The 16282-nt window shown below is 39.0% G+C and overlaps 1 protein-coding gene across 3 annotated transcripts in view; it reads left to right on the forward strand.

Moving 5' to 3' along the window:
* The window catches only part of LOC138971757 (vinculin-like), a 68610-nt gene that overhangs the window by 39119 nt on the left and 13209 nt on the right, over nucleotides 1–16282 (forward strand). The window contains exons 18-22 of one of the 3 annotated variants that reach the window (XM_070344554.1): nucleotides 5658–5773; nucleotides 8907–9022; nucleotides 10168–10291; nucleotides 11201–11291; nucleotides 12167–12205. In XM_070344554.1, the coding sequence (XP_070200655.1) occupies nucleotides 5658–5773; nucleotides 8907–9022; nucleotides 10168–10291; nucleotides 11201–11291; nucleotides 12167–12205 (486 nt within the window). Of the gene's footprint in view, nucleotides 1–5657; nucleotides 5774–8906; nucleotides 9023–10167; nucleotides 10292–11200; nucleotides 11292–12166; nucleotides 12206–14396; nucleotides 14436–16282 lie in introns of all 3 variants that reach the window. The other 2 variants (XM_070344553.1, XM_070344555.1) reach the window with 2 other exon arrangements.

Here is a 16282-nt window from a genome sequence, read left to right on the forward strand (position 1 = left end):
CTGTGAATGTTTGTTTGTTCGTTCATGGGCTGAAACTCCCACGGCTTTTACGTGTATGACCGTTTTTACCCCGCCATTTAGGCAGCCATACGCCGCTTTCGGAGGAAGCATGCTGGGTATTTTCGTGTTTCTATAACCCACCGAACTCTGACATGGATTACAGGATCTTTTTCGTGCGCACTTGGTCTTGTGCTTGCGTGTACACACGGGGGTGTTCGGACGCCGAGGAGAGTCTGCACACAAAGTTGACTCTGAGAAATAAATCTCTCGCCGAACGTGGGGACGAACTCACGCTGACAGCGGCCAACTGGATACAAATCCAGCGCGCTACCGACTGAGCTACATCCCCGCCCTGACTGAGCTACATCCCCGCCCCATCCGTGAATGTAACGTTAAAGTTTTATTGTGAATTGATGCAGAAACAGTTTAAAAACAGACTTGATTAATTTGACACTGTCATAGACTGTAAGAGAAGTATTATCATATTATTATTAAAGCAGTATAGTTAACTGACACTGATCAAAGAATTTACACAATTATTCTGTGTTGCGTGAAAACTTTAGTATTTTGGATTACATCTGTGCACGAATGTACTATGTGTGAGATTGTGTGAAACATCTCTTGGTTTGTTAACATCATACTGTCATACATCTATGCTCTTATTCCATTTATCATACTTTTACTCTCAAAATGTCTACTTTCTACTTCTTGCTGATAACAAATTCTAATTAATTCCTGTCAATAGCATGATCGATAAGATAATCAAAATGTAATATCTTTCTAAATGCTTTTTTCAAAGGATCGCTCATTTGTGAATCTGCTATCAATTCTTCTGGCATTTCTAATACTTTTTCCTGGCGTCGATCATACTATTATTAGCATTTTTGACAATTTCTTTCCACTGCATAATTGGTGCAACAGGCAGCTAAATAAGACATGATGAGTTCTTTTGAATGCTGAGGATCATTTCAGATTAAAGTGTGCAGTGTAGCTGAATGAAGTGTATCTGTGCTTTTCATTGAAAGACAATTGTATTTTCCATGCGCTCTGGTATGATTTCTTTTTATTTGTGAAAAATGACCGTGCAGATCATGTTATTCATTCATGGGTATTTTCTCTGAACCACTGACCATTGCACAGATGTTGCTCAATATTTCAGAAGACCACTGAGTGACTGTGTATCAGTTTTTAGTGTCATTTGTTTCATTTTCATTGAAAAAGAAATCCATTGACAACTTGACTGCAGAAACATATTTCTTTCATGTTACGTCATTTCAAACTATTTGTCAATGCTGTGAATTAGTTTCTGTAGGAGGTTTATTACTTTATAATGTATCATCCAATGAAATCTTTTGTCAGTGCCGTGAATTAGTTTCAGATCCGTGTTTTCATTGCATTCAGAAGTTATACTTGTCATTAGCGTTGTTTGTGAGCGATGTGAACTAGTTTCAGATCCGTGTTTTGATTGCATTGAGAATGTATTACACTGTACAGTCACTGGCATTGCTTGACGTGATGTCTGCTTTTCTTGACAGCATCTCTGAGGAGGGATCAGCACATGGCCCCGGAGAGAGGTCCCCCCATCCCCCCACCCCCAGTGCCCCCACCCCCCATGGACCCCTACGGCTACTACGGTTACGGTAGACACCTTCCTCAGTCTTTGCCTGCTTAGCGACCTTGACCCCCACCCGGCCTTGAGTCCCTGATCTTGTCTTGACCTTGGAGTGATACACTTTTGCTTGCTGCATCAAAGTAGTGTGATGTTTTAGGGTAAACAGTTCCGTACCGTCGCTTGTGTAATTGTATACCAGTTGGGAAATTCAGAAAGACAAAACCCATAAAAACACTCCATGGAAACAGGTTTTAAACAAGATTTTATTCAATTTAAACATGATACAATGATAAAACAATAGAGACACAAACTCAAGTGAACGTGCATGTTACTTGCCCTGAAATTGGTTTTGAAAAAGAGTTTGCAGAGAAGAATCAATATTGAAATTACAGAAGGGAAAGAAATGACTAATATCAGTTGTACAAAAGCAGAATTTGTAGGGGTGATCATCATACAATGACCATGTTCACATCTTCTGTTTTCTTTTGAAGAAAAGGGTAAATTTATTAGAGATACTTTGTTTGCTTCAATCAACAGTGGACTGGGGACAGGTTACGTCTTCCTTTGATTGTCTCTGTCTGTGTCATCTACACTTAACACAGTCAAATGATATGTATAGCAATTACATGTATTTAAGTTGTTCTGAGTAGACTAGAGTATTTAGAAGCAAACTTTGAGATAACTAGAAGGGCTGTATTAAGGAAGTCTTATGCAGATGTTTAATTCCAGTCATGGAAAAATTCTGCTTACTGGGGTATCAATCAAAAACAGATGTACCTACAAGCATTAAATGGTTAAAACAGGAAAGAGGGACATCGCCACATTTGATCAAGTACCTTAGAATCTAGAAACTGTGCATGATAAGGTAAGACATGTGTTTTGTTAACCAGCATTTTCCCAGTCATGTGTTGACTCCACCCCCCCCCCCCCCCCCCCCCACAGTTTCTTTGGGCTTGACCTTATTTTCCTCCCATGCCAATTCATCTTCAGTTCCTGTTTTACGTTCTTGTTTTACATTCTTCTTTTACTTTTTGATGTTGTAGTCTTTATGTCATTAATCTGATGGATCTTTTCAGTTTCAGTTTAGCTTTACCCAACATATTGCTCACAGTCTTTCCGAATGTCTCTTGTCTGCTAAAATGCTATGCAGCCCTCTCTCCCCCCCCCCCCCTCCCTCCTTCCATCTTTTCTCCTCCCTTATTTCCCTCATTTTGATTCTGTTCCAAGCTTCCTGCAAATGGGCACTGAACTGTTTCTGTTTGAACTGTAACACAAATGTCCGTACATCCTGTGCAAAGAAATAAAATTAAATTAAAACAGAAGAAAGTAAAAGAAATGAAATGAAATAAAATAATTCACGAGAAAATATAAATGTTTTCTCAAACGGTTGTCTTTAGGGTAAAATGTTTTGTTGTCCTGTTTCTTTCTTTCTTTATTTTGTTATTCATTTATTTATTTCGTTCAAAACTGTATATTTACCCATTGTGCAGCAAACAATTAGACCTTTCTGCCGCTTGGAGATGTTTAAATACATTTATACTGTGTAAATTGCATAAAATGACATTGTGACATTGAAAATTGAAACCTTTCAGAATGAAATCAAGAAATTCTTTGTCTTTGGGCTTAAAGGCAGGCATGGGAATTGTCCGCCGAAAATTTTTTTTGTTCCGCCGAAAAGGCTCAAGTGTTCGCCGAAAAAATAATTCGGGGAAGCAAAAATGGTTCTAAATACTGAATTTAAAGGCAAACTTGGAGCTTAGATGACACCAAACTGCACCATTTGGGTTCTTTGGAGAAAACAAATTCCGGGGGAGCATGCCCCTGAACCCCCCTAGTAAGGCTAGGCGCTCTGTCGCGATATAACCTTCGTGGTTGAAAACGACGTTAAACACCAAATAAAGAAAGAAAGGCTAGGCGGCCTTCACGCCGTCGACTTTGCTATTAATTAAAAAAATTCAGCTTTTGTTTTCTTTTTTCAATTCCCATACCTGTAAGGGGTCGAGATGAATACATTTCAATGTATAGACACTGCTTTTGTTCTCTCTTGCTCAGACTATAACAAAATTGACTGATAAATAGAAAGAAAAACAGCACATTAAAGAGTAAACTTAGACAATCTGAAAGATAACCCTTTTTGGTCCCACTGCAGTAGCCTTTATTTTGTAAGTGTCTGGCATCACTGTTGACAAGCCGTATTGTTTTCAACTCATGAAGATAGGTTATCTGTCTCTCTCTCTGTTTGTCCCGCCCCCATCCTCTCTCTCTCACTCTCCCCCTTTCACTCTCTCTCTCACCTTCTCTCTCTCCCACCTCCTCTCTCTCTCTCTCACTCTCCCCCTTTCACTCTCTCTCTCACCTTCTCTCTCTCCCCCCTCTCTCTCTCTATCACTCTCCCCCTTTCACTCTCTCTCTCACCTTCTCTCTCTCCCCCCCTCTCTCTCTCTCTCACTCTCCCCCTTTCACTCTCTCTCTCACCTTCTCTCTCTCTCCCCCCCCCCCCCTCTCTCACTCTCCCCCTTTCACTCTCTCTCACCTTCTCTCTCTCCCCCCCCTCTCTCTCTCTCACTCTCCCCCTTTCACTCTCCCCCCCTCTCTCTCTCACTCTCCCCCTTTCACTCTCTCTCTCACCTTCTCTCTCCCCCCCCCTCTCTCTCTCACTCTCCCCCTTTCACTCTCTCTCTCACCTTCTCTCTCTCCCCCCCTCTCTCTCTCTCTCTCTCTCCCCCCCCCTCTCTCTCTCTCTCTCTCTCTCTCTCTCTCTCTCTCTCTCTCTCTCTCACTCGCTCTCGCACTCTCTCTCTTAGTCTTTCTGTTCTTCAGAAATGTCGACAATTCTCCTACGCATGTCATTTTTGTTATATTTTATTTTGTATTTTAGTTCTCATTTCTGTGGACCTGAATGTCATTATTATGTTCTTTGATTTCTGTTTCACTTCTGTTGGTTTTCTTTATTTCAGGCATGTTCCAGGAAAAAAGATGTCCCATGATAAAATGTTAACACAACAAAAACTTTGTACATTCATGAGTGACTAACAGAAGTTTAACAACGTTATACTGAGTATTGGTTGTTCTTCAAAGGTTTGTTTGTGTGACTAATTGATACATGAATTAACTCTGCTACATGTATTATCTTGTGTGTGCGTAACAAACTGATGTGATTTCCTGGTCTCCTTTCTCTTTCAGCATAATTATCATTAATTATTTGTGTCTACATTTGAACCACAACAAAATGTGTAAAAGGCTTGTGAATAGATTTACTCATACTTATTTACTTTTTCAGAATTGTTTTTTAATTTTATTTGTTATTTTTGTCCGTACCATTTCAATGACTGAGAATGTATTATGGAAGTTAATTAACATGTTTCAATTGCAGTGAGAGCAATGGTGAAAAAAATACAAAATTACTTAAAGGACACTTTGTTTTTCCTGTTAGGTTAGCAGATTTCAAACAGATTTTCATTTGAATGTTTCCACTGCTGCATTTGCGAGTCTGTTGAACAGTTAATCTATCACTGAAAAATGATTATTAAAAGGAATCTGTACTTGAGCTTATAGTATTTGTGAATGAGAATAAAACTTATATGTGTATGTTAACTTAAGAACATGTGAAATCTAATATAACAGTGATTTATTAATATGTCCCAGTAAAGATTCAAGTTCAAACAATGGGCGTAAGCACACTAAATGAAGACGACAACAAAGTAACATTAATAGTACCAGTAAAGTTTTGTTATAAACAATAATTCACAGAAAGGTTGGAGCTAATGCTGGTTTGCTGTTATTGTTCGCACAAGAAAATAAAATTTTAGTACATATATAAACAAAACTGTGCAGAAAGTTTGGAGCTAATGCTGGTTTGCTGTTATTGTTCACACAAGAAAATAAAATTTTAGTACATATATAAACAAAACTGTGCAGAAAGTTTGGAGCTAATGCTGGTTTGCTGTTATTGTTCACACAAGAAAAGAAAATTTTAGTACATATATATAAACACAAATGTGCAGAAGGGCTGGAGCTTATGCTGGTGTGCTGTTCTTGTTCACAGACGGTGCTCCTCCCCGACCTCCACCCCCCTCGGACATGGCCCCTCCCCGCCCCCCTCCCCCTGAGACAGATGACGAGGAGGACTTCCCCATCCCTCAGGCTAACCAGCCAATCATGGTGAGTCTTACTGGTGCCGTCTTTTGTATTAGCCAATGGAGAGATGGGTTTCATTCATACATGTTTGTATCACTGGTATTATTGATGGGTAAAAGGAGAAACAGAATCCGTTAGTCGCCTCATACGACATGCGGGGTGCAGAGAAATAAGGATGTGGAAAAGAAGACTTTTGGTAAGTGAAATAAAGGTGATGGATCCAGTCAGGTAGAAATAAGACAACAAGAAAAGAATTGGAAAACTGCAGGGAATAGTAGGGAGAGTTTTCTTGGAAGGAAATATAGGTGAAAGGACTGGTAAGGCAGAAATAAGACAAAAGAAGAGAAGAAACAGAACCATTAGTCGCCTCTTAGACATGCTGGGTAGCATCGGGTAAATTCTTTCTAGTCCCAACCAATATGGGACTCCCCCTAACCCTTTTTTAGTGGTTCTTGTATAGAATATAGTCAATGTTTGTAAAGATTTTAGTCAAGCAGTATGTAAGAAATGTTTAGTCCTTTGTACTGGAAACTTGCATTCTCCCAGTAAGGTCATATATTGTACTATGTTGCAAGCCCCTGGAGCAATTTTTTGATTAGTGCTTTTGTGAACAAGAAACACTTAACAGGTGGCTCTATCCCATCTCTCCCCCCTTTCCCCTATCCCATCTCCCTCCTTTCCCTCGTCGCGATATAACCTTCGTGGTTGAAAACGACGTTAAACACCAAATAAAGAAAAGTATTATTGATCTTTTAACCCGGGGTTCTTGAAGGGAGGGGTTCCACTGTGTTCATATTGACAGTAGTGTTTTGCATTACAGTAATAGCATTATTTAGCATGTTCTTACCGATTCAGACTAGCGATACAGATTTAATTTGACGAGCTTTCATGAATAAGTTGGCATTTGTGTGCTTGCATCATGAGTATAGTCTGGATTGCTTTTATTGTTTTCTCTTTCTCTCCGTTTCTTCCCCACTTCATGGGAAGCTAAAAAGTATTCGTATTTGGCCGTGTGGTACTATTTTCCTCTCAGTTTGAAAGATGCTTTGGGGTACATGTCATGTAGTGCAAGGAAAGGGGCAGATTCTTATTCCCCTTTTAACGCAGAAAATGTTAATTTTATAGAAAGTAGTTTGTATGTCTCATGCGCTGGCCTTTGCGGAGGAAACAAAAGGTTTGTCCCCATGAAGTTCTTCGTTGTAAAGATGTTTTAGAACTGAACCAACATCTTTGTCTGAAAAAAGTGTACATTTATTTTTTATCTTAATTTAACGTGAGTCTGCAGATCTGCATGGAAATGAAAGTGCTGGTCGTTGTCCTTATCAGAAATAGATCTCTTTAGTTTGAGATTTTAAAACTAACATATATAACCACGCTCAGTCACCATTGTTCTGCTAACCTGAACAGTACCAGATTTTCCCTGTTCAGGACCTGTAGTCTGTGATAGTTGTATGTCTCGGGTTGTTTAAATGCTGTGCTGTTTTACTCTAACTGATAGATTGCGTTTTGACAGTTCGTGCAGTTTGCATGTGTTTGTTGTCCGTCAGTCTCAGCGATTGTGATCGTTCAGTGCAAGTGTCTGGTGATCTGAGAAACATACACGCTACTTCCCAACCCTAAAACCATTCTCTCCCCCATCCCCCTCCCCTTCCCCAAGCCACCCCCCCCCCAATACCTCACCAGGAAAAAGAAGAATATGGAAAAAATTACCTTTGTTGAACAAAGCAGTGTATTCTGGCTGCATGTACTCAGTGCATTTGTTGGTGCATGTATTTGTGGTGATCAGCGATTGGTTGAGACCTACAGGAGGTGGGGTCAGACTTGAACTTTTGGGGGGTGTCTCCCGGAGTGTATGAATGCTGATTATTTTATGCATGATACTGGTACAATGTACAGGTAGTTATGCATATATAATATATGATATTTTGATAACCTCTCCATCTCTGTTTCCATAGAAATATTATGCATGTCACTGTACAGAGATAAGTAGTCTTTCAGTTACATTTGTTATTTCTCTTTTGCAGTCTTGTTATTTTGAAAAACTGAATTCCTCTGTACGGTTTTGCATGAGGATGGGATACATGTTTGCTGTAACACCCGTTACCAATATGGGAAAAAACTTGGTCATATACTTTGGACCAAACTATCTTCACCCTTGTATCAAACCGTATCGTTGCGATGATAACCTAAAAAGGTTCCTGCAATGTATCGATCCTGATCCTGATCCTGAAACCAAGTGTGAAATAAAAAGTTTAGGGTATAAAGAAATTAGGGCAAAGAGAAATATTGATTAGAAATAGTCATACCTGTCAGTAACACCCGCCTAAGGAACCAACCAAAATTGGTTGCTATGGATTATGACAGTGGCTATAGAAAATTGGTTGCTATGGATTATGACAGTGGCTATAGAAAATTGGTTGCTATGGATTATGACAGTGGCTATAGAAAATTGAACTACAGTGGAACCTCCCCTTTAAGACCTCCAAAAAGGGCGGGGATGTAGCTCAGTCGGCAGCGCGCTGGATTTGTATCCAGTTGGCCGCTGTCAGCGTGAGTTCGTCCCCACGTTCAGCGAGAGATTTATTTCTCAGAGTCAACTTTGTGTGCAGACTCTCCTCGGTGTCCAAACACCCCCGTGTGTACACGCAAGCACAAGACCAAGTGCGCACGAAAAAGATCCTGTAATCCATGTCAGAGTTCAGTGGGTTATAGAAACACGAAAATACCCAGCATGCTTCCTCTGAGAGCGGCGTATGGCTGCTTAAATGGCGGGGTAAAAACGGTCATACACGTAAAAGCCGTGGGAGTTTCAGCCCATGAACGAACAAACAAACAGACCTCCAAAAATCACAGAAAATTCAGGTCTTAAAAAGGAGTGAGTCTTGGAATGGGGTAGAGGTCATCAACACAAAATCTGAAAAAACAAGGTCTTATAAATTGGGGTAGTCTTAAATTGGGGGGGGGGGGGGGGGTCTTGAAAGGGGGTTCCACTGCATATATATATATACAAATAAGAACACAAATCATTGGGGATCCTTTGGAGTGGTGGTACATTGTAACATTCAGGTTGTTGTTATGGAGATGTGGTTGTCAGGGCAGGTTCCACTGTAGTAAGAATGTGAAGATAGCAAGTGTAACAGTGTGCTGTGTCGTGCAGATGGCAGCCCACGCTCTGCACATGGAGACGATGCAGTGGTCCAGCAAGGACAATGAGATCATCGGTGCCGCCAAGCGAATGGCTCTGCTCATGGCCAAGCTCAGCCAGCTTGTAAGGTGGGTCATTAAGGGGGCTGCCTACTTATTAAATAGCACTCAGAAGATTTGTATACAAAACCTCTATAAAACATCCGTAGGAAATGAACATATATGGCCATATTATAAGAGATATATAAGAAACCTATAAGTTTCTTATAAGAAACATATAAATTTCGTATATGACAAGTAAAAAGCTGTGTATGTCAGTTATAGGAATAGGTTTCTTATAAGTCTCTTATATGAAAAAGACCCCAATTCATATATGAATCATATGTGAGAACCTGCACTTCCCGAAACCTATAGTTTTCTTATATCAGATATATGTTTCTTATATGAATCTTATATGAGTCTTATATGAATCAGAACTTACCGTACTTTCCGGGTCATAAGGCGCGACTTTTTTCCTCGAGTTCGACCCCTGCGTCTTGTATAACGAAGCGCCTAATCCGTGTATGAAATACGAAAAAAATCAAAGAGACCACTTGAGTACCAGTCAAACAACTTGTGATAATGCATGTTTCAGCTACTAGGTACTGCCCTGCCTTTGATCTGGCCCCACACACAGATTTCCACTCTGTTAAACTCGGTCACTGACCGGTCACTGACCCCGGTGCAGGAAGTGTTTCCTCTCTCAGATATGACAGGGGAACCACCTCTCATGGCAAAAACTGGGTCATTTTGGTGCGCCCTATCGGCCCCCTGCGTCCAATGGGTGACTGGATTACAATTTTTTTTAAAAAGAAGGGGGTGCGTCTTGTATAACAAAGCGCCTTGTCACCCGGAAAGTACGGTAGTTTCTGCATAGAAGAATTTAGGACTTAAAAAATGTTTTGATCATGCTGAATAACTGGCAAACTGGCTTTCATATATGTTTTATATATGAACAGGAAGTTGATGGTTTGCCTTGAGCATTATCTCCCCCTGAAAAACGGCCATGTTGGATGGAATTCAAACTTCTTTGTGACAGCAGCTCTGTGAATGTTAAGCAGAAAATCAGTGAAAGAGCAAGACTTTAAATGCTGAATTCTTACGTTGTTTTGTCGTAAATGAAACGTAATTAGATTCAAATTAAACATAAATGTGCATAATCATTTTGTCATAAATTAATGTTCCAATAACCTACCATGCTTTATTACACATGTATTTGTGATGTTTGTTTCCAGAGGTGAGGGCGGCACTAAGAAAGACCTGATAGCGACGGCCAAAGCCATCGCGGAGGCCTCAGAGGAGGTGACAAGGCTGGCTAAGAAACTGGCCGCAGAGTGCACCGACAGGAAGATGAGAACGGTATGCTACTCTCTCATTCCTTTATAACTTTTGGGAATATTAGATATGACGTTCAATAACATACCTTTAATGTTTTTTTGATTCACCTCACATTCGTTTCTCGCTCACCCCCCGCGGGTTAGGGGGAAGAATTTACCCGATGCTCCCCAGCATGTCGTAAGAGGCGACTAACGGATTCTGTTTCTCCTTTTACCCTTGTTAAGTGTTTCTTGTATAGAATATAGTCAATGTTTGTAAAGATTTTAGTCAAGCAGTATGTAAGAAATGTTTAGTCTTTTGTACTGGAAACTTGCATTCTCCCAGTATTGTACTACGTTGCAAGCCCCTGGAGCAATTTTTTGATTAGTGCTTTTGTGAACAAGAAACAATTAACAAGTGGCTCTATCCCATCTCCCCCCCTTTCCCTGTCGCGATATAACCTTCGTGGTTGAAAACGACGTTAAACACCAAATAAAGAAAGAAAGAAAGAAAGAAAGTTTCTCGCTCTTAGAAACAGACTTTTTAAACAATTTTTTTATGAAAGTCGCTTGTTTATTTTAATGCTTGTTATTCTCTCAGGTGCCAGGAGACTGGTTCCACACAACTCTCAGTTACTCTTGTCTGCACTCATGTTGTCTGTATTTTGAGCTGTTATGTTCTGAAACTTTGTTTCTTAAGTCTTCTCTCTATAATGCATGCAGGTATGGTTTTCTTTGCTCAGAAAATGTTCAGGCAGATTATACTAGTTATTGTTAGATGTGACTGTGATATCAACATATATCAGTCACAATGTCAAGAAAGGTGGAATCAAATCAGATAGTGAGCCAAGATCTGATATGATTAAACTTTTGGAGTGAACAGCGCCTTTAATAACTGCAGTGTTGGTGCTAATCTCAAAAAAGATCTGCATATCATGATTGGTGTCCACAGAATTTGCTGAACGTGTGTGAGAGGATCCCCACCATCGGTACACAGCTGAAAATCCTGTCTACCGTCAAGGCTACCATGCTCGGAGCACAGGGTAGGTGTTCAATATTAAAAACATTACATTTTTTTCTGAAATTAGTAGGCTTGAGTATTTTATAAGTATGATAGCTTGTTTTGTAAGATATGTACATGTATTCGCAATGCTTTTGCTTAAAAATATACTGCTGTTGTTTTTCTTCATGAATTACAATTATGTAGGGTTTTGTGTACATTTTAAGGTCTTCTTTTTGTAGTTTCTTCATTTCCAAAGTATGTTTGAATCTGTTTTCGTTTTTAATTTTTTTTTAAAATTCTGTGGTTTTCTTGGCTTTGTTTTTATTTTCTGTTTCTTTCATCAGTTTTTCCCCCTTTAATTTTGATCGGTAGCAGGTTTCTTCTTTTGTCACTTAAAGTACCATTTTTGCACTAAAACAATCTTTCAAGTAGTGGGGAGAATGAGAGAGAATTAGATTTAGTTTAAATCAAAGAGGAAAATGTTCCTAAGTTTCAGATACGCTGTACATTCGGTTTGAAACATAAGAAAAAGTAAAAAAACTTTCAGGACTTGGTGTCTGAGCCAATTGCTGGCTAAATGCTCATAAGGCAATATTGCTTGTGAGATCATTTCAAATTTAGTTGACCAAGATTTTGTACAACAATCAGTACATTGTTGTAGAAATATGTTTTTTGCAGTTGTTACTGATGAACAAATAAATACAGGCAAAAACTTATCATATCAAGTTTGTAAAGCTATAGAAAAGGAGAAAAATACATACATATAATGGGGGGGGGGGGGGGGGGGGGCGGGGGAGGGTGTAAAAAAGAAATTGATCAAGTGAATAACTCTGCCGCTCCCACCCCATCATTAGTTATATCCAATACCAGAATTTTAGATCTAATCTTGTAACCTTGAATTTGATTGGCCGACAGAGCCTATCCCCGCCCCTGATGGCAGTGAGATCGCAGTCGGTAAATGAGAAATGTGTTGTGTCTTTTGATTGGATCCGGTGTTCCATTACCCTTTTGCTACATGCCTGCTGATTGGTTTACACAGAAATCCCTGAGAAATGTTAAATGCTTGTTGATTGGCTGAGGACATTGTTGACCCATTTCACATGCCTGCTGATTGGTTGGGAGGCCCTGCCTGATGTTGAGTGACAGCTTCAGTCAAATGTGGCATGTCGTGGAGCAATGTCCTCATAGATTCATATCCTGTCAAATATCCAAGAAAATAATGGTAACAAACAATATGCTGACATTATTAAGACCATTACTTGACATATTTGCCAGCTGTCTGTGTAATGTCTTATTTGAAACATTCCCATATTATTAATTTATGTATAAGGATCCTGTATTGTGATACCCAATATCCAAGAGCATTGAATTATATAAATATTCCAGTGTAATATTAACCATGTCAATCTAATTTATGAACTACACTGTACATGTAGATGATGTACTATATAAATGTGTACACACCTGATCATATCACAGGGATATTGATAAATGACTAAATCAACACCTAATGTGTGTATATATATATATATATATGTATATGTTCATGATAAACTTAGATTTATTTGTACCAACAATCAGGGCAATCAAGTTCCTAGTTAATTTAATATCGCTGATCCCAGGTAAAAATGAGAAAACTTACGCAAGATGAAGATAAGTGAAAAATAGTATCTAAGCCATTGGAGGATTTTATTGTAAAGTTTTGTTTTAACGCCAGGTAACCAATTTTTAAGCAGTATATTAAAGTAATTTATGTGTTATGAAACTGTCATAATCAGGTAAAAAAAACTTAAAAAAATTATAGATATATATGAGAAACTTCAAATGACAAAGTGGATAATTCAGTCAAGAATATAATTTGAGGTTGATCTTGGGGTGAAGTTATTTCTTGATGCTTATCTATCATTTTCTTTCTTCCTTCCCTTTGGTTTCAAGCATTCACCCTCGCCCTGTTTGAGTTTGAGTTTGATTTTTTTTATCCAGTTTTGTTCTGTTTTCTTTTAGTTTTAGTACCATAGCATTTATTTGTTATTTTATTTGTTTCTGTTTGTTTGTTGATTTTTATTTGTTGTTTTGTTTCTGTGATTGTTTTTTTTTGAGTCACTTGAGAAAAAGTGACTCTATGTAATCGGTCAGTGTTAGTCTGTCCGGCCGGCCGGCCGTAGACACCACCTTAACGTTGGACTTTTCTCGGAAACTATCAAAGCGATCGGGCTCATATTTTGTTTAGTCGTGACCTCCAATGACCTCTACACTTTAACGATGGTTTCGTTGACCTTTGACCTTTTTCAAGGTCACAGGTCAGCGTCAAAGGAAAAATTAGACATTTTATATCTTTGACAAAGTATCTCGGAAACTATCAAAGCGATCGGGCTCATATTTTGTTTAGTCGTGACCTCCAATGACCTCTACACTTTAACGATGGTTTCGTTGACCTTTGACCTTTTTCAAGGTCACAGGTCAGCGTCAAAGGAAAAATTAGACATTTTATATCTTTGACAAAGTTCATCGGATGTGATTGAAACTTTGTAGGATTATTCTTTACATCAAAGTATTTACATCTGTAGCCTTTTACGAACGTTATCAGAAAAACAAGGGAGATAACTAGCCTTTTCTGTTCGGCAACACACAACTTAACGTTGGGCTTTTCTCGGAAACTATAAAAGTGACCGGGCTCAAATTTTATGTGAACGTGACTCATTGTGTTGTGAATAGCAATTTCTTCCTGTCCATCTGATGCCTCATATAATATTCAGAACTGCGAAAGTGACTCGATCGAGCGTTTGCTCTTCTTGTTTAATGAAAGATTCAGAAGTTGAGTGAAACAGATTTGAATTGATATCTTTCACTGAAAATGTGTTCTATATTTTTGTTCGCATACTGTCCAAAACAGTCAAGCAGTACCCTCTCTATTCTCCCCCCACCCCCACCCCCACACACACACCCACCCCTTTCCTGCCAACACCTATTATAACCACACCAGGAATTCCTACTTCAGTCTGTTCTAGTGTTAATTTCTTTATACTTCAGTTCATGTTTTAAGTGTATGCAGATCCTTCTATGAATTTTGAAATGTGTTCATAAAAATAGACGATAGTTATCAGATGATAATTATAACGTATTCATGTGCCTCATAAATATTCAGAACCCATCCCAGCTCCTGACGGCAGTGAAATTGCTTGTGGTAATGGTTCTTTCCTGTGAAGGGAAACTCTTGTGTGTGGTAACATTTGCATGTTGTGCCGTAACCTTACAGCTAAAAAGAGGGGTGCAAAACTGCCTGTGATTTCTTGTTACTTGTACTTAGAGAAGTTTAGTCTGCAGGCATAATTGAGTAACAAAATGTGTTTCCGCTAATGTCCTGTTGATCTTGCAGAGCTGTGTGTACAGTGTAGTGTTTGCCGTTTAGCGACACTCATATTGTGAGCCAGCTCCAGCTACTTATTCTAATACATGTACATTTAAAATACTGACTCTAGATTTGTGAAACCACTAATCATACAGTGTATTTTGCAGCCTTCTGTATGTGTGTCGTGGTGTCCTGTGTGATTTACTACAAATTACTATTTACTATGACTTCAGATTATGCATTAATATAACTGATAGGACAAGAACAAGATGGTGTAGAAGAAACTACAGAAGAGTTCAGAAGGAGAGATGTGATGAATGTAGACAAATTGTTTCTTCGTCTTTTAAGTTGCTAGTTAGTTTTCCATTTGAGGAAATCATCCCCCCCCTCCGCACACACACACCAACTTAAAGGTATACTATTGATCTGACCGTTTGGGGGGAGTTTCTGGCGAATTTGACGACTGAAGAATGTGGGGAATCCAGTGTATCTTAATAGTCAAGATGCTCGCGGCACAATGTGCTGGTAAATGCACCACAAGTATGGTCATTAAATCAAAGTGAGTGAATGCGCTTCTGGGCGCTGCTTCTCTTCGGTGTTGGAAACGAAAAGTAGCACAGAAGTGCTGCCTGGTGGCACCAAGGTCAGTTCTCTCTATGTCGCCACGACCTAGTAACCTTATCACGTACACAAACAAGGGAAGTCACCTTGTGGAAGTAACCCTCAAAGAGTACTCTTTCTTTGCCTATTTTACGACATTTAATTAAGCTTTTAAAACACCAGCTATTGCAAAGTGAAGGCAGTCCCCCTGCGCGGTAGCATTATTTGTAACACAGAATCTTATGGTGTAAGTTTGGAAGCAATCCGAGGGCCTTTTTACATTTAGTCAAGTTTTGACTAAATGTATTAACGTAGAGGGGGGAATCGAGACGAGGGTCATATGGTGTATGTGTGTCTGTGTGTGTGTGTAGAGCGATTCAGAGAAAACTACTGGACCGATCTTTATGAAATTTGACATGAGAGTTCCTGGGTATGAAATCCCCAGACGTTTTTTTCATTTTTTCGATAAATGTCTTTGATGACGTCATATCCGGCTTTTCGTGAAAGTTGAGGCGGCACTGTCACGCTCTCATTTTTCAACCAAATTGGTTGAAATTTTGGTCAAGTAATCTTCGACGAAGCCCGGACTTCGGTATTGCTTGGTGGCTTAAAAATTAATTAATGACTTTGGTCATTAAAAATCTAAAAATTGTAAAAAAAAAAATTAAACATTATGAAACGATCCAAATTTACGTTCATCTTATTCTCCATCATTTTCTGATTCCAAAAACATATACATATGTTATATTTGGATTAAAAACAAGCTCTGAAAATTAAAAATATAAAAATTATTATCAACATTTTTTTTTCGAAATCAATTTAAAAACACTTTCATCTTATTCCTTGTCGGTTCCTGATTCCAAAAACATATAGATATGATATGTTTGGATTCAAAACACGCTCAGAAAGTTAAAACGAAGAGAGGTACAGAAAAGCGTGCTATCCTTCTCAGCGCAACTACTACCCCGCTCTTCTTGTCAATTTCACTGCCTTCGCCATGAGCGGTGGACTGACGATGCTACGGTCTTGCTGAAACATTGCATTGCGTTCAGTTTCATTCTGTGAGTTCGACAGCTACTTGA

The sequence above is a fragment of the Littorina saxatilis genome, linkage group LG7 (genome assembly GCF_037325665.1).
Source record: "Littorina saxatilis isolate snail1 linkage group LG7, US_GU_Lsax_2.0, whole genome shotgun sequence".
NCBI lineage: Eukaryota > Metazoa > Mollusca > Gastropoda > Littorinimorpha > Littorinidae > Littorina > Littorina saxatilis.